Genomic DNA, 27,073 nt, shown 5'->3' on the forward strand with positions numbered 1-27,073 from the left:
TGTAACGCTCACAAAGATAAGATCACAAAAGAGAGGGGTGGGGACTGCTCACAGCATTGCAGGAATCATGGCTGACGGATTATCACTGTGTAGCCCTGAGCTCATGAGTGTTTGTGCTTTACTGCTGTTTGATTCAGCCAATGAGAGCATGATGCAGCTTCTGACAGCATAGTGTACAGTTCACTTCTTCACTACAATTAGCCTTCACTGTAATGACAGTAGTGGTATTAACCCCCTCCAGGCTGCCAGAATACTGCCTCTGCTGTTGTCTGCAGTGTGCTGCCTGTGTGTTTGGTTGCTGAGTCCCAGGAACATCCAAATCAGTGGTGTTTGTTGAGTCCCGGGTTGGACAATCCGGGTTGGGCCCGTTCACACTGCACATCAACCGGGCTTGTTCCCGAGGTTCAACTCTAGTCGGCAATATTTCTGTTGACGCATTCACACTGCACCTCGACCCGGCAATATACCGGGTTACTTTTGCGATGTGAAAGGTGTATTACACACTTTACCTAGCATTTTTCTTGCTTTACTTTAAGAGCCAGTTGGTAGGAACTTCTATTGTTTAATATACAACCAGCTAAACATTAAAATTTGACATTTTAATTTCAAAATTGTGGTTTATATGTGCATAATGTGCTCACAAGAATCAAATACACAAACCAACAGAAGCACAGGTCGGTCCACCACATATACAAACTGAAGTCCACTATTCTCAATAAACCGCTACAAAGAGAGCAAAAGTAAAAGATGGTTGTGTTATAGTGGATTAGGAAAATCACAAGCTGCACACAATATATGTTGAGTTAACTTGTTATTATACAGCAAGTTAAAATTACAAATATGTATTTACCATCCTGTTTTATTTTACTGCCTCTTAGCAAAGATGATTAATTCACATTCTAAACTGTTAAAAATATTTTTTTTATTGTAAATGCTTATAAGCTGATTTTGTATGATCATTAGCTTGCATTTAATAATTTTAATAATGTTACCTATCCTACATAACCGCATGTTTAGAAAAGATACGAACAAAAGATTTTGGGCAAGAACAGTATCTGCTCCTAAAAACCATTATGGTCAGCTGGTGTTGAGTACACACCATTCTTTTTTTGAATGTTGAAGTTCTTTAAATGTATAGTCATACTAAATTTAGGACTGGACTGAAATGTTGTAGAATTTTTTCCTGTTTTTTTTTTTTTTTCTTTTAAAGTACGTTTTCATAATCCTCCTAAAGGGCAGTGATTACATTTTTGAATTAGAACGGACCAATAATAATAATAATAATAATAATAATAATAAATATATATATATATATATATATATATATAAAAAAAAGTACACATTAATGGTATTATAAATAAAAATGAGAGGCTAAAAAATAACCCATGCATTTTAACATATAATAAAAACAAGTCAAAATAAGACATTTTAAATAAATATAGCACACGCTCCAAAAAGTTATCAAATCTTTGTAAAATTGCTTAAATAATCTAGAATAAGCCTTAGAAAAAATAAAATAAAAAATTTAAGCGATTATGTGGTTAGAGTAGATTTTCAGAAATCACAAACTAGCAAGAAAGGCCCATTAAAAGTTATTCAGTTATTAAAGAGAATCTTATTTGGCAACCAAAAGGAACAATTATTTACATTGAATTCAACATGGGTATATAAGAAAATATATACTGTATAATATCTGTGTCCTATTGGCTTGGGATTTGTTCGCTTAACTGGTAGGAGAGTTAAAACTTACTTGACAGAACAAACTACAGTGCCTTGCAAAAGTATTCACCCATCTTGGCTTTTTACCTTTTTTGTTACACTACAACCTGTAATTTATTTTTTTTTTTTATCTGAAGTTTATGTGATGGATCTGCACAAAATAGTCTAATTTGGTGAAGTGAAATGAGAAAAATATGTATAAAAAAATCTTTATAAATAAAATTCTGAAAATTGGCATGTGCATATGTAATCACCCCCTTTGCTATGAAACACCTCAAAAGTTCTGGTGCAACAAATTACCATGGAAGTCACATAATTAGTGAAATGAAGTCCACCTGTGTGAAATCTAAGTGTCACATGATCTGTCAGTATAAACACACCTTTTCTGAAAGGCCCCAGAGGCTACAACACCACTAAGCAAGAGGCATCATACCATGAAGACCAAGGAGCTCTCCAAACAAGTCAGGGACAAAGTTGTTGAGAAGTACAATTCTGGGTTGGGTTCTAAAAAAATATCCAAATCTTTGATGATCCCCCAGAGCACCATCAAATCCATCATCAACAAATGGAAAGAACATGGTACCACAACAAACCTGCCAAGAGAGGGCCTCCCACCAAAACTCTCAGACCATGCAAGGAGGGCATTAATCAGAGAGGCAGCACAGAGACCAAAGGTAACCCTGAAGGAGCTGCAGAGTTCCACAGCAGAGACTGGTGTATCTGTGCATGTGACCACAATAAGCCGTACACTCCATTGAGCTGGGCTTTATGGAAGAGTGGCCAGAAAAAAGCCATTACTTAGTGATAAAAATTAAGAAGACACGATTTGAGTTTGCCAAAAGGCATGTGGGCGACTCCCCAAATATATGGAGGAAGTTGCTCTGGTCAGATGAGACTAAAATTTTACTTTTCGGCCACCAAGGACAACGCTATGTCTGGCATAAACCCAACACATCCCATCACCCCAAGAATACCATCCCCACAGTGAAACATGGTGGTGGCAGCATCATGCTGTGGGGATGTTTTTCATCAGCAGGGACTGGGAAACTGATTCGAGTTGAGGGAAAGCTGGATGGTGCTAAATACAGGAATATTCTTGAGCAAAACCTGTTTCAGTCTGCCTGTGATTTGAGACTGGGACGGAGGTTCATCTTCCAGCAGGACAATGACCTGAAGCATACTGCTAAAGCAACACTCGAGTGGTTTAAGGGGAAACATTTAAATGTGTTGGAATGGCCTAGTCAAAGCTCTGACCACAGATTCTCAATTGGACTGAGATCTGACTTGAAGATTGCTGTTCACAAGTGGAAACCATCCAACATGAAGGAGCTTGAGCAGTTTTGCCTTGAGGAATGGGCAAAAATCCCAGGGGCAAGATGTGGCAAGCTCACAGAGACTTATCCAAAGCGACTTGCAGCTGTAATTGCAGCAAAAGGTGGCTCGACAAAGTACTGACTTTAGGGGGGTGAATAGTTATGCACATTGAAGTTTTCTGTTCTGTTGTCCTAAATGTTGTTTGATTCACAATATAAAAAAAAAAAAAAAAAAAAAAAAAATTCACAGTTGTAGGCATGTTCTGTGAATGAAATTATGCACACCTTCAAACAATCCATTTTAATTACAGGTTGTGAGGCAACAAAACATGAAAAATGCAAAGGGGGTGAATACTTTTGCAAGGCACTGTATATTCAGAAACTGTCCAATAATTTCAGTATGAGGCACTATTTATTACAAATGGGCCTGGTAGAAATCTAGATATCCATTATTTTTTTTTTATTTTAGGTTTGAGTGTTTTATTAAAGTTATGACACAAAAGGTTTTCAATTTCTGCAAAGAAAATTATATTTGTGTCTGTATTATACAAAAGTATTTGAACCAAAAACGAATATATGCTAATAGGACACATTTATAGGGGGAGTTTCAATTGTTTGCGCCGGCAGCTGTCAGTGATGGGTGCCTGATTGAGTCCAATTGTTGCTCTGTTTGGACACGAACAGACGCCAGCATTTCTGTTCACCCCCCGTGTAATGGCGAGCAGAAAAGTGCAATAATTCTGTGGTTTGGGCGCCCTTTACCAGGACTTTAGACGGGTCAATAATGTTATTAATATAGCACAATGTACACATTGCTTACTTTTAATTGTTAAAACCTAAACGAATCTCCCCCCGGAAATGTAGTGACTCTTAGGAGGTAATGCTAATGATTTTTGTGCCCGATCTCCTGTCTAAAGGGATGGGGCGATATTTAATGGTTTTGGGTGCCCGTTTTTTTATGTTGCACCCAAATGCACTGGGTTTAGATGTATAAAGCAGCTAAACCCATTTAAACTATTGTGCATGCTACGAGCAGAAATAATGGACACCTGCGGCACTAGCGCCCGATCCTCTTACACTGTATTACTTATTGAACTGTGGAGCAGCATGAGAAAGAAAATGTGTGGATTCACTGTTACAATGTGTACACACTTTACAAGAGTAGACACTGAACATTGTTGTTTTACATTTTACAGGGCTCATACACCATTTTTCTTTCTGTAACAAATGTATAAGAATATATATTTCTGCAAATTCAAGAACAAAGCAGTTTTTTGTGTGTGGGGAGGGGGGGGGGGGAGAGGGTTGTAAAGAGACAAGTGAACATGAATTCACCTAAGTTCAGGAACAGTGCAGCTCCTATACGTTTATACTACCCGATTGCCATATGCAAACACACAGAATGCATTGCTGAATTAATAATGTAACAGAATTACAACATTAGCATTATTGAAGCTTTAGAGCCGTCGATGCACCTTAATTGCGGACTTTAAAAAGGAAGTTTACAGCTCAAAGGCTCCAGAGCTGGCGCTACCTCACCTGCCAAATCTTTGTCAGGTCTTTTATGACGCGTGAGTCATGTATCTACCAGGAGTCATAACTGTTACGTTAATTAGATCCCCCAGATTAATATGCTTAGCTCAGATCAGCACTGATTTTTCTAACCATTTAACAATGTCCCAAAACAGATGTGAAGCCCAGCAAACTCACTTTGCCTTTATGTTTACAAAGTGTGATGACATTTTTACAATTATGCATAATCTGCTCAGCCAGTATTAAGGAGAGACATAATAATTCTTTGCCATCTGCTTTTTAATTTCACATTCGCTGGCTCTGCACGTTAAACTAATAATCATTTTTTGCACGAAGCTTGCATGGGAATTGGGTCTAAAGAGAAGGAAAACAAGTGTGTTATACAAGCTGAAGCTGCCACATTACTCTTGCTTGTAAATGTTGGAAAAGCAGAAAAGCCAAGTGCATCAACTACCTCTAAAGAGCCAATATATAAAACTCGTACACACCTCAGGCGAATATGGCAGGGGTTAGTTACTGCACATACACAATGAGTGGCCAAAACTATCTTCAAAGTTTTAACAAAAAAAAAAATAAGATACACACTAAACAAATATGAAAAAAATATCCTAAGTAGGAACCCAATTTTTTCTGAGACAGACTAATGGTGCATACACACATTACATTTAGTAAATGAACGATTTTAGTAAACGATTTTCGTTCTTTTCTTCAAGGGAAAAATCGTTCATTTACTAAATGTAATGAACGATTTTTTTGAACTACAAACGATTTTTGCATATTTCCTGACTGAACTACAAACGTGAACGCGCATGAATGATAATCATTCGTTTTAACTCAGAAAGTGAACGATTTTTTCAACGAATGAACGATAGTTATCGATAATCGTTCAAAAAAATCGGTGTGTGTGTGTACGCACCACAAGACATCATGTTAATTATTTTGAAACTTTTGCCAATACATGTGTTTAGTGCTAGCACTTAAAATTAAGGTCGCCTGTACTCCCAAATAGAAAACCAAACTATAATTATTATTATTAGGTGCATTGATACCACACAGTTGCTCACGAAATTCATTACCCACAGGCGACTAGCAGTCCGTCGCATAACGGGTAATGACAAAGCACACGAGACAGGCCATGTCAACAATCCTCTGTCCACGGCAATTTGTATTGACATCTAAAGATGTGTCCTCATACACTATTGCTGCAATAGCCCCAAACAGCCCTCCTCGATGCACCAAATTTAGTGTGTCTCGGATTGCGCCAAGTGTCAATTCTGCGCTAAACTATGCGAAGTGCTACGATGTAGCTGCAGCTGCTTTTTTTCATGGCAAGTTACGTTGTGCTTCATGTACAGATTCAGACTCAGGCGCACACAGAGATAGAAGTGTTGCATTTCAATTTCTTTAGAAAAAGACGCTCGGCACAAGCAGAGTCGCAGGGGACTGCTGGGCGTGGATCACTCACACCATGCGTCTCGTAGCTAGGTGTATGAAGACACATCTGTAGGCTGCAAGAACCAAACTATGAGGATTCTATACGGTTAGCTGGGTAAAAGGGGTTCAGTATAAAAATTGAAATCTTTCAAAAGAGTATTTAGGAGGTGAGATATAGTTAATTACTGGTAAGCTAAGGGACAGCTGCATGAACTACTTTATTAACACACACATCAACCGGTTGCATAGTAATAGAGTATATTATGCTTGTTAAGAGTATCTCAAATTGAAGTAGGAACCTGACCACTACATACAGTGGGAAATAGTCGGGATGCCAAAGGATGGAATTCTGACTGCCGGCTTCCCGACTGTATAATCCCGGCAAGGGTTAAATGACATGTCATTTACCCTACGCCGGGAGCCTGACACCCATCTTACCGATCGAAGGTAATCCGGGCGACAACAGCCGTGGGGAGGGGGGGATTTAAGGTTTAGGGTTCTCGAGGGGACTTAGGGTTAGGCACCCCTCTGGGAGGTTAGGTTTAGGCTAGGGGAAGGGGGGGGTTAGGCAACCCCGGGTGGCGGTTAGGATTAGGCACCCCCCCGGAGGACTTTAGGTGGGGGAGAAGGGGGGGGTTAGGTTTATGCACTTAGAGGGGGGGATTAGGGTTAGGCACCCCTAAGGGAGGGTTAGTGTGTAGAATAGGTTAGCGAATACTTACCTTTCGACGATCAGGATTTTCACTGCTGCCGGGATGCGGCCGGCTGTAAATCATACTGAGGCCCTGATTCAGAGCCGGATGCTCTGACAGAGCGATCGCTCTGAATCAGGGCCGTCCTTCTGAATTTTAGAGCGGCCTCCTGGCCGCTCGTATAGCTGTGGGTGACCACCCACAGCTATAGCGAGTGGCCAGGAAGATGGTCGCGATGGTCAAGACCATTGCAACCATCGGGCTTGCGACGAGACCCTTGTGGTAGCGTCTCGTTGCCGCAAGCCCTGGAGTGCTTTCGGCTCTATCAAAGCTTGTGATGTCAGGGCCGGCCCCAGACGGTAGGCGTTCCCATGGGAATGCCTCCGTCTGGGCAGCCACGTCCCCGGCACGCCCACCAAAGGGGTCGTGCTGTCACTCACCATCGACAGCATGTCCCCTTTGTAGCGAGACCTATCCGGGTCTCGTGCATGCGTACGTCGGAGCCGGGTCCGTCGTGCGCATGCGCAGTGGGCCAACATCGACCCGTTTGCGAGCGCTCAGCGCTCGCGAGCGGGTCTGAATTAGGCCCTGAATCCCATGCAGTATGTAGTAGATACTGGAGACTCACTACAGCAATGTAGCCAATAGAGAAACATAAAAGAACAGTTTTCCTAATGCAGAAGGAATTGTAGCTCATAAGAACAGAAGTATAACAGTTTAGAAATATGAAAATAATGTATACTACTATAATAAAAATATTTGTTTTTATGAGCAATCAAGATAGAAACTATCCCACTACTCTGAACTTCCAAACATAATTATTTTATGCATTAAGCATAGTTCATGTATAGCCAGTGTCATGTTTAAACTTCAAATGATAGTGACAGAGTAAACAACAATAACATAAGGTCACAAGAAAGAAAAATAAACACATTTAATACAATACAAACGGCTGAAAAGCCGGAATCCAAGTTGTTGCAGGTAGCGCCATGCGTTCCAAGTACCAGATGTGCGCTGCGCATTACCCGGTCTGAGACAGGAACCGGAAGGGACGTGCGGGAAAACATGTATACACATATATATATAATATATATATATATATATATACACACACACACACCAATAAGAGAAGCTTTAGAAGTATATAGAAGTAGTGCTTAACTCGGTGAGTGTGGCCACATTCCTCTAGCACCACACATTGCAGTGGATTAATGCGTGTGTGTGTGTGTGTGTGTGTGTGTGTGTGTGTGTGTGTGTGTGTGTGTGTGTGTGTGTATATATACACACACACACACACACACACACCCCTATACATACTGTACAGACACAAACTCACACACATCATGGAGCATGCCAGGTGAGAGACCATTACAGCTTCAGCTTTTATAGGTCACCAAGTCTCTCCACTGAGATATGTAATATTTATGGGTCTTCCCTCCTTTTCTGGAACGGATTATGCAGAAAATATGCATAAATGTATGGAAAAGGTTAAGCCCTAAAAAAGTAAAAGTTATAGTGAAAAAGATATGGCAGATGACCACAGATTGCCTGTATGCCAATTAAAAAGCTAAGCCAAGTAGACATGAGAACGATAACTAGATCACCTCTGGTGCCTCCGTTCAGCTGACATTTCACAGTCTCGCTAAATGAACCGAGAATCTGAAGGCACCTAATAGGCCAACATAACTGTGAGGAATATGATTGGATTGTTTTGCTTCTAACTTTACCTACTTCTCCCCTCCTTTAACCTTTATGTCTCTCACATGAATGAACGCTGTGCCTGCTCTGACCTTTACACAGGGACCGATCCATCACACTGCTACGCTTAAAACAGAAAACAAATGGTGGCAAAATTGGATATCACGACTCTGCTTTTCTTGCCAGCCTACTACTTACTCTAACATCCACTATAAGCACGAGCTGCTTGCATTAACATTTGCAGAGCCACGAAACACAAACAAACATCGCAAATCAAACTATAGTGAGAGACAAGTTGGATATATGTTTAGGCACAAGCATGTATTCTTGCGTACACAGTTGAGGCTAATTAAACCTGGATGGCAATATCATTCTGTAAAGAAAAAATTACAGTTAAATGAAATGACAGTTTTCTACCTACAGGTGAACAATCACATAGCAAAGTCTGCTTCTCTACTAAATTACAGGTTCCATTCATGCAAATAAAAACAAGTAATTGCAACATTAAGCAACATCCCCCTCAAAAACAAATAACCAGAATAGAATTATATGTATGTTCAATGCTATACAATATAATAAATAAATTTTCTTCTCTATTTTAAATGTAGCAATCACTGTGCATGCATGTCCACACTATGCATCTAGAAGATACGTATTTGCACAATAGCCATATCTCACTTTACAATCTCTTGCTCTACTGGGCGCCTGTTTTTCTATATGCAAATATAAAGTATGCAGTATTACCAAGCTAAATAATATACCTATAAACATTTGAGCTCAAATGGGATGTCGTGCTACCTGTGCTGTCTAGGAATCCATTATTAGAAAGAACGTGCTTCACTATCTTCCATCGCCCTAGGTAATCATCTTGTAAAGTCCTACATATATACACATACTGATCAGCCAAAACACTGAAATCACCTGCCTAATATTGTGTAGAATAGATCTTCCTCAAGCTGCCAAAACAGCTCTGGCCCAGAAAGCATGGACTTCACAAGACCTCTGAAGGTTTTCTGTGGTATCTGGTACGATACATTAGCAGCAGATCCTTTAAGTCCTGTAGGTTGCAAGGTGGCATGGATTTGTTTTTCCAGCACATCTGACAGATGCTCGATTGGATTGAGATTCGGGTTATTTGGAGGCCAAGTCAATACCTTGAACTCTTTGTCATGTTCCTCAAAACATCCCTAAACAAATTTTGCAGTGTGGCAGGGCGCATTATCCTGCTAAAAAGAGGTAACTGCACTCAGGGAATACTATTGCTACGAAGGGGTGTACTTGGTCTGCAACAATGTTTATGTAGGTGGCACGTGTCAAAGTAACATCCTCAAGAATGCCAGAACTTCCCAGCAGAACCCAGAGCATTGCTCCGCCGGCTTACCTTCTTCCCATAGTGCACTGCTGTCATCTCTTCCCCAGGTAAACGACACACACAGACCTGGCCCGCCACATGATGTAAAAGAAAATGTAATCAGTCGAGGCCACCTTCTTCCGTTGCTCCGTGGTCCAGTTCTGACACTCATGTGCCTATTGCAGGTGCTTTTGTTTCTCAACGAGCATCACCATGGGCACTCTGACCAGATGGGCTAGCTTTCATATCAATGAGCCTTGGGCGCCCATGACCCTTTCGCCAAATGTCCTTCCTTGGACCACTTTTGGCAGGTACTAACCACTGCATACCAGGAACACCCCCACAAGACCTGCCATTTTAGAAATCCTCTGACCCATCCATCTAGCCATCACAATTTGGCCCTTGTCAAAGTCGCTCAGATCTTTGCACTTCACCATTTTTCCTGCATCTAAGCTGGGTACACACCTATCAGATATATCTGCAAATCGACTGATCTGCAGATATATCTGCGGATGATGGTTGTTCATACACATTGAACGACTATCATCGGTCATCTGCAATATATGGTATGTGAGAACACAATCTGGCGCTTGCTAAGTGAATGGTATAGCTGCCCAATTTAGAACCTAAGTTTCACCCAAAAGCAAAATCACAGAAATATATAGTATGGTTCAAATAATGGTGCTCAATCCCTCAAGCGAAAAACTCGAAAATTGGTACTTTCCTTTTTCTTGTGAATTGATCACGTCACGCGTACTTTTGCACACAAGTTTTTTCAATACATGAAACAATATAAAGGAGAAAATATCCCCAACATCGTGTGATGAAGTTTATAACAAAATTTTATTCAACAACTGGTACAACATAATCACATTCCATAAGAGTGTAGAATGGAGACTTTTACCAGAGGGAAGTGAAATAGATGCATGTAGATATACCGGTAGATTAAAGGCACCGGAACCCCTCCAGCTCAGCATCTAGTGTCACAGACTCCTAGAATAAACTGGCGTGATACCCAGTCATATCGTCTGTTCACACTGGATGATGCACTCAATTGATCAGCCAATATATCAGTGTGTACCCAACATAACAAATGAACTCAAGAACTGACAATTAAATCTCACTGTAACATGTATGGCAGTTTATATTCTAGAGCTTAGCTAGACTGAGAAGATCAGTAGCAGACCTGTTCATCGACAATGGACACTTAGTAAGTTTTATTAGCTATAATGATGTGCTTTGCACAAATCTGGTTTGCTCTTTTGGGATAAATTAAAGTAAGCTTAAGGGATGGGTTAGGAATGGGAAATAGGCTTAATATTTGGGTGCAATTTGATAAACCTCGATGTTTACACTGGTCATGTAAATAGGTCAGTTAAATAACTACTTTGGAGTTAAAATATTTTTAACTGTAAATCCTTCCTGTTGCTGCAGAACACCCCTTTGCAAGAAAGATAAAAAAACTTCCAACTTGTCCACTAAAAACACAATACATTTGAACAAAAATGTCAGTTTCTTTAATCTTTATATTGAAGTTAGTCATCAATAGAAATCGATTGCAAATTATACCTTCTGCATCTTCTGCTAAAATACTTTTACCCATATTAGATTATCAAGATATTTTATGTTAAATTATAAAATACTATATATTTGGGAAGAGTGTATAAAAGAAACAAATCCCACTAATCACAAATAAAGTACATTGATTTATGACACAAATAGATCAGAGCTGTGAAATTATTCCAGGAAACTAGACCACCATTAATATTGAAATCATATATTCAGCTTTTGCAGCATAAAAATCAAGATTTCTTTTACAGGCTCAATTCACCTCTTACATCAAACATTAAATATATAATTAACAAACTGAAGAATGATATGTATAAAGATAGTATATAATTCCTACACATCACAAGGTAGAAAAAGCGCTAATATTAAACAGACTGAAGGTATTCTTATAATAAAGCTACAGCTGGAGAATATGCGACTTCAGGAGCACCATGGTGCATGGCTCATGGAGCCTACAGGCTCTTCAACAATCTATTTGAAGACCGAATCACAAAGGACTAATGGGTACGTCATTTATGTTAACCTATCCAGAGTCTAAACAAAATTGTATTTCTTAAACACAGCAGTGAGCTTGCAAGCTAAGAAATGGAAAAATCCACTTACCCTTTTCATTCATGGGACTCAAAAACACAAGTCTGATAGCAGTACCAGACAAAAGCAATTACTGACAAGGAGAGGGGGTGAGTTCAGCTGACGTTTCTAAGACGTTGCAACGGCATCGCGCCCCCCTTGCGGCCCGATCTGGTCTCGGACTAGCATTATGTTTGTGTGCAGCCCTATGTGAACTAAAAAGCGCAGGTTCGGAGCTACCGTAAGTGTGCATATAGCCTCACAGCCTTGCAACTAATTGTATCATCCCCAGTGAATGGCAATGGTACCAAGTTTTACAAACCTTCATATGGGTATTTTTGGAGGAGGAATGTAAGTGCAGTAGCCCATTGGCAGCAAACCTGGTACTCTATGGACAGTATATTGATTATTTATTATTTTATTTACTATTTGATTGAAAAGGCATTGGATTCTATTAACAATTTTATTTTTTGAAAATCTTTCAATTATATTCCCCTAAAATATATTTTTGCTTGTATATCTATATATTAGGGGCAGCACAGTTGGTGTAATGATGGGAATCAAACACCTCACAGCACTGAGGTGTTCGATTCCCAACATGACCCTGTGTGGGGTTTGTATGTGCTCCCCGTGAGCTTCCTCAGGGTACTTCAATTTCCTCCCACAATCCAAAAAAATACTGGTAGGTTAATTGGCTCCTGACAAAAAATAAACCCTAGTGTATAGTGTGAATACGTGGTAAGGAATACAGATTGTAAACATGTTAATATTCTCTGTGAAGTGCTGCAGAAAGTGTGTGCGCTACATAAATAACTTACTAAATTAATACAATTATATAAACTGAAACCTATTTTAAAAACAAGTAAATGGCAGAGGAACGTTCTATCAGATAATACTTTTTTGAAACAGACTAATGAAATAGCAGCTTTTAAACATAAAAGATATCCAATATGGCTGTTCACAAAAACACTCAAAGATGTTATATAGAGTTCAAAGTTTATTTTTTAATAAAAATTCCTTATTATAAAAACCTCTTAAGCCGCATACACACTAGACGATGTGTGTATGCAGCATCATCAGCGGCGGGCCGGGCGAGGTTATACACACTTGCCAATGCCGAACTATGGCAGGGGGGGAGGGGGGGGGGCCATGCTGCATTCGGCAGCATGGCATCGCTCACGATATGCATGTACAGCCAACTGGGGCTATTGTTAACGACCCACAGGAGCGTGCATCGTTGGTTGTTCCGACCATACACACTAGACGACACGAACTATATCGTTCACTTATATCGTCTATTGTGCACGCGACAATAGAATTCAGGACAGATTTGATGCCTTTAGTATCAATCTATACTAATACTATAAGAATGTTGTGTCTGTCTGTTTGTTCCAAGTTGACACAAAAACGACTGAACCGACTTTCATGAAAACTGCATCATTTTTGTAGTGGAAACTCCTAGAAATAACCTGCACTTTGTTTCACCTCTTTCCGTTAAGATAAGGCTTAGCAATAGCAAAAACAAAACTTATTGACATCAATGCAAGAGACAGGTGTGGCACCATGCACGCGGCCGGTAAGGGGTGGTAGGAGAGGGACTTTGCACCCACATTCACTTGAATAGGATAGGTTACATAGCAGTCTGTGCACAGGGCACTCAGTGACATTGGTGTGAGTGGTAGGTGAATAGGATAGGCTACATAGCAGTCTGTGCACAGGGCACACAGTGACATTGGTGTGAGTGGTGGGTGAAGGCGCTGCTGCCAACAGTGTGTATAGCGCTGCTGGTCACATGGGCCACTCCCACGACAAGGCCATGCAAAGCAATACAACTAGAACACCTCAAACAAAAAAAATGTTGGCAGAAGTTATTTCATCGTGGGTGAAGCTGCAGGCAACAGCTATAATTTCAGAAATACAGGTTGAGTCTCCCATAACCAAATATTCCAAAATACAGAATTTTTGGAGCGTGACTGAGATAGTGACACCTTCGATTTTTAGCCCCAAGACTTTTTTATAAGAGGTTATAATAGGACTTTTAAAGAGAATTGAGGCTAAATCCAATCACAAATGGTTACACCATAAACAATTAGGTAGCTATAGGTATAACAAGAATGTTTTCATTGCATGTCAACAGTGAGGATGGGATAACATAATTGCAATCTAAAGTAATCAATATGAAGCATAACATTTTATTTTTGTTAGTTATTTTTTTTTTTTTTTTAACTGTGACACGGTTTTCATCTGTGTTTTGGAATACAGCTGACATTTGAAGCACGTGGGATGCACTACATCTTCTAAAACACAATTTTAGAACAGAAAATAAATAATCTCCATACAGATTATCAGTTTTCAACTCCAGTCTTCAAATACTGTCTACTGTGTAGCAGAAGCATGATCAAATGGAATCGGTATGAAATACCAACTGAGGAGATGCCGGCTGTCAGTACACTGACAGCGGCATCCCGAAGGTTGGAATCCCGACAGAGGAACAGTGAGTACTGTTCCCCTGTCATATTTACCCCCTAACCCTATCCCCTTAGTGCCTAACCCTAACCTCCCCCTGGTGGTGCCTGAACCTGAACCTAACCCCAACCTCCCCCCTCCCGCTACCTAACCCTAAGTCCCCCCGGGGCGCCTAAACCTGACCCCCCCTCTGCAGATAATACTTACCTTGCCCCGGTCTCCTTACGATCAGGATGCCGGCTGATTGGATTCAGAGGTCGGCATCCCCAGTCATGAAGGGATTCCGGCGCCGGTGATCAGGATTTCGGCAGTCGGCATCCCGATCGTCGGGATATTAACCGCATCCTGATCAGATATCAATATTTCAGTAGGCATTGGCAACTGACCGTTGTGGCACAGTTGGATTGAGATGAAGACAGGAAAGACTAACTAAGCATTGTACGAATGAGAAGTGCCATTTATCGTACCGGACTCTGCTTACATTTCTGGAGAAGTCATGCTTTGCTTTTGTGCTGACTTATGGGAAGATTCAATTAGCCAGGGTAATTAACTGCGGGCGATTCAATTCGCTCCACTTTAGCGTGGATTTCTTTTCGGGTCTTATAAGACCCGAAAAGAAATCCCCGATAAGTGTACTGTTATTGGGGGGATAACATTTACTACATATCATAATTTAATACTTGGCTTGCAGGCGCAAGAACTTTACTTGCATGTCCAAACACATAAGGAGCGGTGAGATTGAATGTACCAGAAGTACAAAAATTATTTTATGCGCTTTACCTAGACTCAATGTAAAACTTGCATTTATCACTGGATCTCACGTAAAACACTATTGGGACATTGTCTGTGCCCCTAAAAGGGAGCAGATATTTTACACAATAGAAAAGATTCCACTCCAGGTGAATTTTAAACAACTTGATCACTACATATCATATTTTATTTTCCATTGTTAGTTGAAATTAATAAGAGCTTGTCTACACAAACTACTCTATATGAGACTGATGATAGCTTACGCCAGGGCTCGACAAATTTTAGTTAAAATCTAGGAGCCAGCTTAAAAGTTTAGGAGCCAGACCAACGTCCGTGACCAAAATATGAAAACTTGTATAGGCCACCACACATGCCCCTTAATCTCTCTGCATGCCATCAGACCACCAAACATGCTTCTTCAATGGTCATCAGATTCTATCACATGCCCATAGCTGTCCCCAGTTCATGTTATGCCACACAATATACCCCAAATGTAGTGAAGCCCTTTCACAACACTGCACACAGCACATACCTATTTCAAAAGTTGATCTATCTAGCACTGACTAGCTACAGGGCTAGCAAACATGCAGCTCTCTGGCTGCTGTGGAACTACACATACCAGCATGTCTTGCAACAATTTGGCTGCTAGGGCATGCTGGGAAGTGTAGCTCCATATCTGCTGCAGTGCCTCACGTTGCCTACCCCTGGTCTAGCATATCTAAGATGATCTCCTTTATGCTATAACTATTGCAGAGTCCTTTACATATATGGAATACACACTTTGGGTTAGTCGGATAGCAGGTCTCAATACAAAAGTGTGGGTCCCTGTAATCCCCTCCTCCAGAATGAGGCCAGGCCTCTCCATTCATAGCACCATTGACAGATTAAAGGACATGGGGCAGATATTGGTGACTACCACATATACAGCTGGGAGGGCAGTTATTGGCACATGTCACATATATGGGGGGGGGGGGGAGTTACTGATGGGCAGCACACATACAGAGCCCTGTACTGATACCAATACCCACCACACAGGGTACCCAATATTATAATACCCTCCCCTAAGCTGCAACACAACTGACCCAGCTGCAAACCTGCAGTGGTGCTAATGACAGGCTCCCCCATACAACAATAAGGACTTTACCCTTACAGTCACTGCACCAGGCTGAGGAAAGTTGTAGGGGAACTACAAGTACCAGCTTGCACTGTAGAAGCCCCAGGCTGTAGGGGTTGCAGGCTTATCTACACGCTGTTCGAGCTAGGAGGGCTATCAGCCACTTACTTTAAAAGTCTGAGCCCTCATCCCCGTTGGACTGGGTCTGCATGGACTCCCTGTCAAAGTTGATCCCGCAGGTGTGAGTCCGTGGCAGCCCCAGCACCATCCTGCAGCCTCTGGCGGAGGACCACAGTCCTGCAGCAACATAGTGAGGCAGGGTGGGCTCCATCCATTCTGGCTAGTCACGGTGAGGCTGAGGCAGCTCTGGTGACTTCTTCACCACAAACATTGCCTTGCAGGAGGGAGGAGGCGGTGTCACACTGATTGAATGTGACGGGTACACACTCCTCTTCCTGTGACAGGCACGCCTCGCCTACTCCTGTAACCATCCCCGGAAGAGCGCTTTTTTTTTTTTAAACAACTTAGCTTATACTGTACCTGCCTCTTGTAAAACCTAGTCACCAGGTCTAAAATCTTGGTCACCATGGCGACTGGGATTTGTTGAGCCCTGACTTACTCTTTATATCTATTCATTACTGAATAGATATAGAACATTGTGGATCAGTATTAAAGTGATACTACTTACATTTCTCCTTCACTACAGTGATAATTTTTAGCCATGTTTAGTGTTCACCTTGTGCCGCTCAATACTTGTTAGATCTGTGCATTTTTTTTTGCCAATAATAGTAACATAGTTACATGAATCAGTATAAACTGGGTGATTATGAAAACAATATGCTGCACATTCTCCCATACAGAGCCTTGGAAACAGCTGTTCTTCTAATGATTGCAAAACACTCATCTGTGTTCATACCTGTTTAAATCATAGTACACAGTCAGTTGCGTTGGCAAGCCAACCCCACTTAATAATTTGGGAAGCAGTCCTACTTCCTAGAGAGTTCCTCACAATTTTATGACCTGTTTGCAGACACGTGGGCATTTCTGCAGCAGCTGGCAACACATTGGGAGCGTGCCAAAAGGTAGGAAGACAGCTAAAAGATCTAGATCCTAACACCACATTCAGAAAAGAGAGCAAGCAAAAAAAATAAAATGATATTTGCAATTATCTCAATAAATCAAGACCTGGTATGTCCAACTGAAACAGTCAGAGTCAAATAGGATATCTCTTTTTACCATAATAATCTGTAGAGACTCTGGTACATATGGACTCATATGTATATATATATATATATATATATATATATATATATATATATATATATACACACACACACATATATAAAAAAAAAAACACTGTTCCTCCATTATACTTATAAACACACACAAACCTCCTACAGTTAACCTGAAGAATGCAGCTTATGAGAAAGTAAATGCCACAGTGAAGAGAATAGTACTAACACAGTAAGCAAGTCACATCTGCAACTGGCAGTGAAGTGATAGCATAAGCTACAACTTTACTATTCAATATTTTTTAGGACAGGCTCTGATCAAAGCCACTGTCATGGAAAAAACACCTTGATGAACAGTACATAAAAGCAAACAATGTCTTATTTCAGCAATATGGGGCCATAAGAAATTATCTATATGGGGCAAATTATATACGCCGGGAGAGCGCAGAGAAGATCTGGAAGCGCCCACCAGCCTGGCAAGCAAGACAGCGCATGTGCAGTAACCATTCTCTCATTCCACAATGAGAAGCATGTCTGGCCATGCATTCCACTGAGAAACACAACCAGGAAGAACAACGCAAACTGCGAAGTAACACAGAATAAGAAAACAGTGCATCTATCCATAGGTGTACATCAAAATGATAATACAGTACAACTTAAAATTGAGTTCCATTTTGGAATAAGGCTGCAACATAAAATGTGGAAAAAGTGAAGCACTCTAAATATTTTCCGGATGCACTGTATGTACATCATAATCATAACAGAATCCTTCTCTGAAATAAGCAAACCAGCGATACCTGAAAGAAAGTCATTGGTACCCTTTGGGTAGCTATTAGTCTTTTACAAACATGGGGCAAAAAGATTATCTAAATACTGTGCCCCAGGTTAAAATATAGAAATGTGTGCAAATACAATTGGTCACCTCGATGGTACAAGCTGAAGAATCCGGCGTTGCCCGGGTTTGAATCTTCAAGTTATTAAGTTTTATTATGTGATGTTGTCAAAATCCATTCAGTGGAAGGCCCAGAATAGGCTCCCCGGGAGAAAGTTCTGCCCAGCGTACTACAATGGGAGGCCTGACCGGGACCCTAACCTCCCTAAATTCTGGCCAGGATCCAACTGGACCACCTCGCGTTGGTTTCATCACAATCGGTGCAGGGGTGTATCTTCAAATTATGAAGTTTTATTATGTGATATTATCCAAATCCATTGAGTGGATGGCCCAGAACTGGCTCCCTGGATCAAAATTCTGCCCGGTGTACTCCGCTGTGAAGTCCAACCGGTACCCCAACCACTCCATTAGGCATCCCAGTACAGTTGCCCCATGGAGCCTGTTCAGGCCCACAGAGCCTGTTCTGGCCTTCCACCGGATGGATTTGGACGAAAACTTCACAGAGTGGTAACATTGGATCCCAGACGACACACTAGAGAGTTGAGGTACCGGTCGGATCTCCCTTTGGTGTATGCTGGGCAGAACTTTGACCCGGGGAGCCTGTTCTGGGTCTTCCACTGCATGGATTTGGATGAAAACTTCACAGATGGGTGGCAATTGGTCTAGGATGGTAACTTAATAACTTGAAGATTTAAACCCAAGCAACGCCGGGTACTTCAGCTAGTATACACACACACATATATATACACATATATATATATATATATATATATAAATATGTATACACAAACACACATCTCACATGAGGTCTTTACTACACCTAGGATCACACATAATTAGCATGAACTAGTGTCACATGGAAAAATAGATCCTTTCAAATCTATGGGCGATATTCAATTGTTGGCGCCGGCAACTGTCCCCCCTTCGCGTCCAACTGAGCTATTCAGTTGTTGCTCCTATCAGGCGCAAACAGCTGCCGGCACCGACATTTCAGTTTGCACCCCCTAGGGTTGCGAGCTGAAATATGCGAAAAGTGACCAGTTTGGGCACTCAAGCGTCACTTTTCGCGATCACATCCAGCACTTTGGTCGGGTTTAGCCGGTTTACACAGATAAACTTGACCTCTTTGGGCGTGATTGGCAAGATAATCGGAATCAATTATCGCCCCGCGATCTGCAGTCACTGTTGACGGGAGATCAGGTGCGATAAAACAATTGAATACCGCCGTATATGTTTACAAATCAAGATATAATTTGCAATCTAGTCATGTCTAAAATGAACATTTTAGAAATCGAATATTGTGTTACAGTAATGGATTTTGATTTGACATTTATACCCCTTTTCCACCAAATCTCGGGTCTGACCTGGGATTTGGAACTCTAGATTTACCCCGTTCCCACTGCGGCGCCGACCCAGGAATATCCCAGGTCGGCGCCGTTCACACTGCATACGGGTGCAATGCCGGCGCTTGGAGATGATGTCATCACCAAGCACCGGAAACTCCCGCTCTCCCCTGAACGCCAGTATGGTGACTAGAGATGAGTGCCCTTCGGTGGGAGGTCCTTTCAGGAGACTGTCTGATGTCACCGGGGACACGGGCAGGGAGAAATTACAGCCTCCCCATATGAAGTGGGCATGGGGTAAAAACCTCAACGGTACGGACCATATGGGGAGGCTGTAATCTCTCCCTCCCCGGTGACAGCTGTCACAGACAGCTTCCGAATTCATCCAATCAGTATGATGGAAACGGGACTCGGGTCGTATGATCCGGATTACCCGCTTTCACTGAGCGAGGCCCGGGTTTTACCCATGTAGAAACCTGCTCGGGGCCCTGAGCCGCGACCCGGGTTGAGACAGCAATAACGCAGGTTTTTGCAGCAGTTGGAAAGGGGTATTATTTAACAACAAAATAGCAGACATTGAGAAGTCATGTTTGATCAAAGCAAACACACCCCTCTGGGTGGAATTCAATTGTTTACGCAGTCCGGATCTACCATCTAAAGCAGGGGTTCCCAACCACGGTCCTCAAGGCACACTAACAGTCCAGGTCTTAGGGATAGCCATACTTGAGCACAGGTGACTTAATTAGTGCTTCAGTTATTTTGATTAAACCATCTGTGCACAATCATGAATATCACTAAAACCAGGATTGTTAGTGTTCCTTGAGGACCGAGGTTGGGAATCACTGGTCTAAAAGTAATAGGAGATCGCGGGCCGCTATTCAATTGCTGCCATTTTTCACGCTGATCGCGCCCAAAGTGGTCGGTTTAAGCCGCGTAAAGCAGCTACCCCTGACCAAAGTGCTGGGCGCAACCGCGAAAAGTGATGTTTGGCCGCCCAAACAGGTCACTTTACGCACATTTCAGCTCGCACCCCGCTGGAGCTGCGAGCTGAAATGGAGCACTGGCAGCTGATTGCACCCGACAAAAGCAACAATTGATTAGCTCCGTAAGGCGCAAAGGGGGGAAGAAACAATTGAATTCAGACCTATGAGTCAGTAGCTTGCAAAACCATCTTTAACAGCAACTTAAATTAATTGTTTTCAGTATAAGATTACCAGACTTAAGTCGGATTTGAAGAATTGTGGCTCACTGATTTATGCAACAATGCTTCAGCTCATTAATGTTTGAGAGCATTTGTGTACAACCCTCTAAAGGCCCTACCACAGCATACTAAGAGAGACTGATGTCTAGATTTGGACTTGGTCAATTCAAAACCTTGATGCTTTTCCTTTTTTTTTTTTATAGGCATTCGTTGCGTGGGAGAGCTCTGGAAATTGTCCTGTTGCATAATCTAATTCCAGCCAAGTTTCACATTGAAAGTCTTCCAGAATAGTGTCCTCTGGACAGGCTAGACCAGTCAGATGCAACTTTAAAAACCAAAGCAATACGGAAAAGTGTTTGTATTGATCAGTCTTATTTTTAGAGAAGGGTCTTCCCTCCTGCTAAACTGGTTCAGTGTTTTTAGCTTAGTAGTCATGATATTTACCTTGGCTTTTGGGTTCTTTGCAATATTGTGAAGCATTATACGGTATAGTTTTGGGAGAATTTGATGTGATGAAGAGGCAATGTTCTCAATTAATTTATTACAATAAAAAAAAAAATCACACTATAGAATCATGGCCTGCAAATGATAAAGAACTAGCATATAACGATCCAGTGAATGCCAGGCCGATACTCTCTCCCCACCACTTACATGGCTGCAATTCCCTTCTCTCATTTACCATTGGTGGGAGCCTTTTGATTAGTATATACATTGCTTTATAACCCTTTCAGCACTGATGAGCAGTAACAATTGTTTTTGAGATAGTTGAACGTGGCGGTGTACCACTGTATTTAGTAGAACGCTCCAGAACCAACTACAAAAAGTTCTGCTTTTATAGAGATGAAGCAGCACTTTCTGATGTCCAGATGAGGCGGCACCCGGCTCACATTGCCTTTTTTCTTGATATAGAAGCAGTAGATGTGTCTTAAGCTTTGAGTAAGGAAATAATAAAACCTGTTAACAGTTATTTGCTACATCAGATTAGACAGATCTTATTTTAGGATGGGAACAGGACTAGGCGACTGTAAAAACAGATATGAAAGAAGTTGTACATGACATGTACATTATGTTGGTTACGCAGTTCAAGCCAGCTACGATGAGTTTCTTTAGAAGGTTAATAGGACAGTCACAAATGCTCTTTCTAGGCAATGTGGCCAATGCTAAACCCCAAACCGTTTACTGGCTACGAAAGGTTTTTGTGTGAACTGATCCATAGATAAGCAGTTAACGTGCTGACCTGCCATTGACCTAAAACATAATTCCTACTGCAGCTGCTGTCTCATGGAACACCTTACTGAAGAAACAAGGAAGATGTAACTACGGACAAAGGGAGCCTTCACACCCTCCGTCCACCTGGCAGTACCGAGACTTTCTGATACGTACACTCACAACTTGCTTAGCTAGCAGTAATGCAGGAGTCATCATACTTTTAACACCAAAACAACAAATGACAGGGGCTTCATTAACAATGGCTAAAACACTAAGTCGAAGGAGGGATATACAGAAAATGGTATCTTAGCATGCCCAGAAGCACAGTGAGGAAAATAGTGATGGGAAAAGCCAAGCTAAATGTAGTATTATCAAGTAATAACTGTAGTTAATTCTATATTATCCTTTTTAAATGGTCACACTTGTAGAGGTGTTCCTTGCAAATCTGTGATAACTCCAAGAGGAAATTTTGTTTGACATATGTGCCCAGCAGAGCATGACAAGGTGGCATATCGCCAGCAAAAACTCCAAATCAGGTGTCTGCATTGGGGGTAACAGCCGCAGGTAGAATATATATATATATATATATATATATATATATCTATCTTAAGTTGAGAGGAAGCTGAGTCCAACAAAACAAAAAAAGAAGAACAGGTTTTCAAAGTATTTGTTTGTGAGTGTTTCAGGGAAATGTTGCGAGAGAAGATAGTTTGTAAATACTGGTGGAAACTAGTAGTCTCTGCAACAATGCGGCATATTTTTCATTCAAGTCATCGCCGCCTGGAGGAATTTTGGGGGGATTTTTTTGTTTAATTTTTTCGACAGATGAGTTTTTACGAACAAAGGAATGAAAATGTTATTAATGCAAAAGCAGCGTGAGGCTGTATCTCAGAACTGGTATACAATCAAACATTAGACAGTAAATAGTGTTCATTTTCTTCAACTAGACAAGTATTCTTCACTGCAATCATTTGACACATGCAACACAGGGCGGCTGAAACCTCGTTATCAACATAATCGGAGTAAAATTATGAAACATTTCCTGCTTAATATAAAGCCATGCAGCAGAAAACAAACTGCAAATAAAGAGTGCCATGCCAGAAGTTCTTGGTTAGCGGGTAAGCAGGTGACATTATGCAGATAATTGGCCATTTTTGGCTGCTGATGGGCGCCCAGGCACATCTGTACACTGACCATTTGGCAGGACAGCAGTGTTCCTATGTCCCTTGTGGAGAAACTCAGCACAAGCTACTCAGAAATATTTATACAAAAATCGACATATGGGCTGCGAAATCTATTAGCTCAGCAGGGAAAAATATAGCAAGCAGTATGATGAGCTTTCATGTCTGAGGAATAAGACTTGTACAGGTTGAGTCTCCGATATCCAAATATTCTGAAATACGGAATATTCTGAAATACAGATTTTTGGCATGATTGAGATAATGAAACCTTTCGATTTTTGATGATTCAATGTACACAAACTTTGTCTAAGGCACAAATTATTGAAAATACTGTATAAAAATTACCTTCAGGCTGTGTGTATAGGGTGTATATAACAATCAAACGCATTCTGTGTGTATACTTGGGTCCCATTCCCAATATATTTCATTATGATATGCAAACATTCCAAAATATGGAATATTCCATTATCCAAAATACCCCTGGTCCCAAGCATTATGGATATCGGAGACTCAACCTGTACATAGAATGCTGCAAGGACAGAGCATTGTTTAAGAACCAGCAGTGTAAAAAGACAATGGGTAGAAGGGGGTATTCAATTAGCAGCAATGGCGGCAAGGTGCAAGCGTTCCAGCCGTTTCTCCGGCGCCTTGAGACAACCAACAGCAGATTTTATTTTTGTTATAACACCCCTTAAAATGTGCAGGAAATTCTGCAGTGTTGGATTTGCGTATTTAGCCGTTATGTGCGCAGCGCACATTGTTGCTAATTGAATCCTAGATTTGCCAAAGAAGGATCAATTATAATTTGGGCTTCTGTGAACTCGATATACATTATAAAATAAATGACTCACTGGGCAAAGGTGCAGAGTCTTTGTTTATTTTGCCATTTAAAGCAGCAATTTTTTTTTAAGGCATATCGCAGAAAAAATTGCTGCTTTAAATGGCACCAAAAAATAATCAATTCTTTTGCCATATCAGAATCTTTTACGATTGACCCAAACGTAAAAAAGTCCATTTTACATACTGCCTATTGCACTATGGGCGAGTTTCAACAGTTTTTTTGTGAGCCCGATGGAACTATTTAATTGTTGCTCTGATAGGGGCGCGGGTGCCCATTATTTCTGCTCGCACCCTCCTGAGGTGGCAAGTAGAAATGTGCGTAAAGACAGCAATTTGGGCACCCAAACCCAACAGTTTAGATGGGTTTAGCTGCTTTACACAGCTAAATCCGATGCATTTGGGTGTGAGAAGGTGATAAATAGTGGGCATTTGCGACTGCCGGAACAACAATTGAATAGCTCCATCATTACTTTTGGGCATGCAAAACACAATTGATTTCCCCCCTAAGTGTGCCGTGAAAAAAAAAAGCTAAGTTACCTCTACGCTCCACTCACTTAAGAACGAACATAAATAAAAGGTTAGCGCAGTGTATGCAAATACCACATGCATCCTTCTCCACCTTGTAACATCAGTGGAGTAAGCCGCCAGGGTGGGGTAGTGACAGTAGTAGCGCAGGGATATATTTCTCTCCGGCAGATGGCAAAGAAAACACCTCAACAAGAAAATCCTTCTTTTGCTAGCACATTTACATTAAGCTACGTAGAAAACATACATTCCAAAATTGGTAGTATTAGAGGGGGAGGGTCGTTCAACAATTACTGACAGCTCAACAAAGTATGAATACACAAAACAAACTCAAATCAGGCGCTGATACTAAACCATTGTATAACAGTTTTTTTTTCTGTCTCACAGCTGCAAAGTATTATGGGTTTAGGACTACACACAAATCTGTAACCAAAAAGAGACCGTGCAACAATATTAGTTTTTGCGCTAATTATTAAAGAGGTCTGCCATGTGAATTAAAATACTTATATAAAGTTATTTATTGCACAATGTAACAGTAAAAAGGTTGCAACCGGTTGCTATTATATCAGTGTATATTCCTATAAAAAAAAAATCACAATAATAATAAGAACCATTAAGACAAAAAGAAAATATAATGTCTCTTATGTTTATACTCCAGGGGGTGAATTTACTAAGATGGGAGTTCTATTAAGAAGTGATGTTGCCCCTAGCAACCTTTTTTGCATTTTATTATTTATCTTCTACATTTTTCCCTATTTGTTGGACAATAGACATATTATGGATTTATTTTCTTTATAAGCAGGTTTGTTTTTTTCCGATATATGGTATGTGCAAAATTTCTATTAATGTACATTAAGAACTAAACAGTCTTTTACAAAATGCTGATAATCAGGTGTTTCATATAATGCTGATGGATTAATTCAGATTAATCCCTAGTTTTGTACATTTGATTTGATGTTAGTGTACGCTATCTGCGGGATTGTTGCATTCCTTCTGCATGTGCAGTACTGTGTTGCGCTGGCCATGCAGATCAAGTGGAGATGCAGTAAATAACAATCTTTTAACAGGTACATAATGTTTTGATGATTAATTCTATATATTGTTTATTAGATCACTGTTGTCATGGACACGGTTGCCATGACTGTCCTGTTCACTTCGGTGGAAGGTTCCAACCAGGCTCCTTGTCTCCGTTGTAGGCAGCGTGTTGCTCCAGTCAGCCGGATGTTGACAGCCGTGTTCCCGCGGCGTCACTTCCAGCACTACGGAACACACTGTGACCTTCGGGGACATAGTAGAGCAGATTGGTTCCGTTGCCGGCTTGTGACCGGGTTGGTGGTTGGGGACCGCGTGGATGCCAGCATACACAGGTGGGTGCAATTGGTGATTAGCACTTTGGTATATTAAGGTCTAAGGTTTTATGATCATTTGTGGCTGACCCTTGCTGAAGGCTGAACTTAGCCGAAATGGCCGTCGGGATGGCTATACACTACTAGGACAAGTTGTTTCCAATGCTTTGGGATGAGTAACTATACTCCATAATAATGATGGCCTTTTTTACATGATGGCGGTTTTTTGATATTGCATTAAAATGACTTTTTGCATAAATCTCTACATGGTGGTGTGCTGGTCATCTGAGAAAGTACTAGATGGATAATTTTTGGAGCACTTTATATGATTGATTGGACCTGGCACCCATATATACACTAAATCGTAGAGTGTGCGATTTGTCTCTTGGAGATATATATATAAATATATATATATATATATATATATATATGCAATAAGCTCTTAGTTAACTACGAACAGCACACAAGGCTGAGTAGGATATTGAGCTCTGTATAACCTGGCCATCAATGGAGAGGTATACAGGGAGACTAACCAAGCCTCCTGAGATCTGCATCCACCTAAGAGTGGTCCCTGGCCATCTCATATACAGGGAGGGAGGAGCAACCCAGACGTGGGAAACCTAGACTCTGGACCAGCATCTGGGTTGGGGGAGGGGCCGCCGGGGAGATCATACCTCCTGTAGACTGTATGGATCCACCGGGCTCACTAACTTATACATGGCCCCCGCCATTATCATCCCAGGCTGTCAGGAAAATCTCATGTCCCGGTGGTCTAGTGGGAGAAGCAGTTTACCTGGTTCCTCACAACAGCGGCCTCTGGCAGTTCTCCACCGCCGGAGGTACAAACTGCCACGTGGTTACCCATCGTCAGTAGCCTGCGGGGAGCCACCTTACCTGTGTCCCCGGTGTCTCCGGCTGCAGTCCTGGGCTCAGAGCTCACTCCACTGACGCCAGCCAAAATCACCAGTTCCCTCAACGATGCCGCTTACTCATAGGAGAAAAAAAAAAAAACTTGCTTGGGTCTGCCGAAGCAGTGCCCTGTTCACCAGGTGCACTCCTGCACACCAAACAAAAAACTGAATGCCTGTAGCCAGG

General features: G+C 41.3%; 1 protein-coding gene across 1 annotated transcript in view; it reads right to left on the bottom strand.

Annotated features, from left to right (window-relative positions):
* LOC148506700 (histone-lysine N-methyltransferase 2C-like) overlaps window positions 1-26,843 on the bottom strand; it is a 151,959-nt gene extending 125,116 nt beyond the window's left edge. The window contains exons 1-2 of the mRNA XM_088446453.1: window positions 26,772-26,843; window positions 661-723 (exon numbers count right to left, since the gene is read on the bottom strand). Of these exons, the coding sequence (XP_088302579.1) occupies window positions 661-723; window positions 26,772-26,843 (135 nt within the window). The remainder of the gene's footprint in view (window positions 1-660; window positions 724-26,771) is intronic.
* Between the last annotated feature and the right edge of the window lie 230 nt (window positions 26,844-27,073).

The sequence above is a fragment of the Taudactylus pleione genome, unplaced genomic scaffold, assembly GCF_031769625.1.
Source record: "Taudactylus pleione unplaced genomic scaffold, aTauple2 ptg000398l, whole genome shotgun sequence".
Classification (NCBI taxonomy): Eukaryota; Metazoa; Chordata; class Amphibia; order Anura; family Myobatrachidae; genus Taudactylus; species Taudactylus pleione.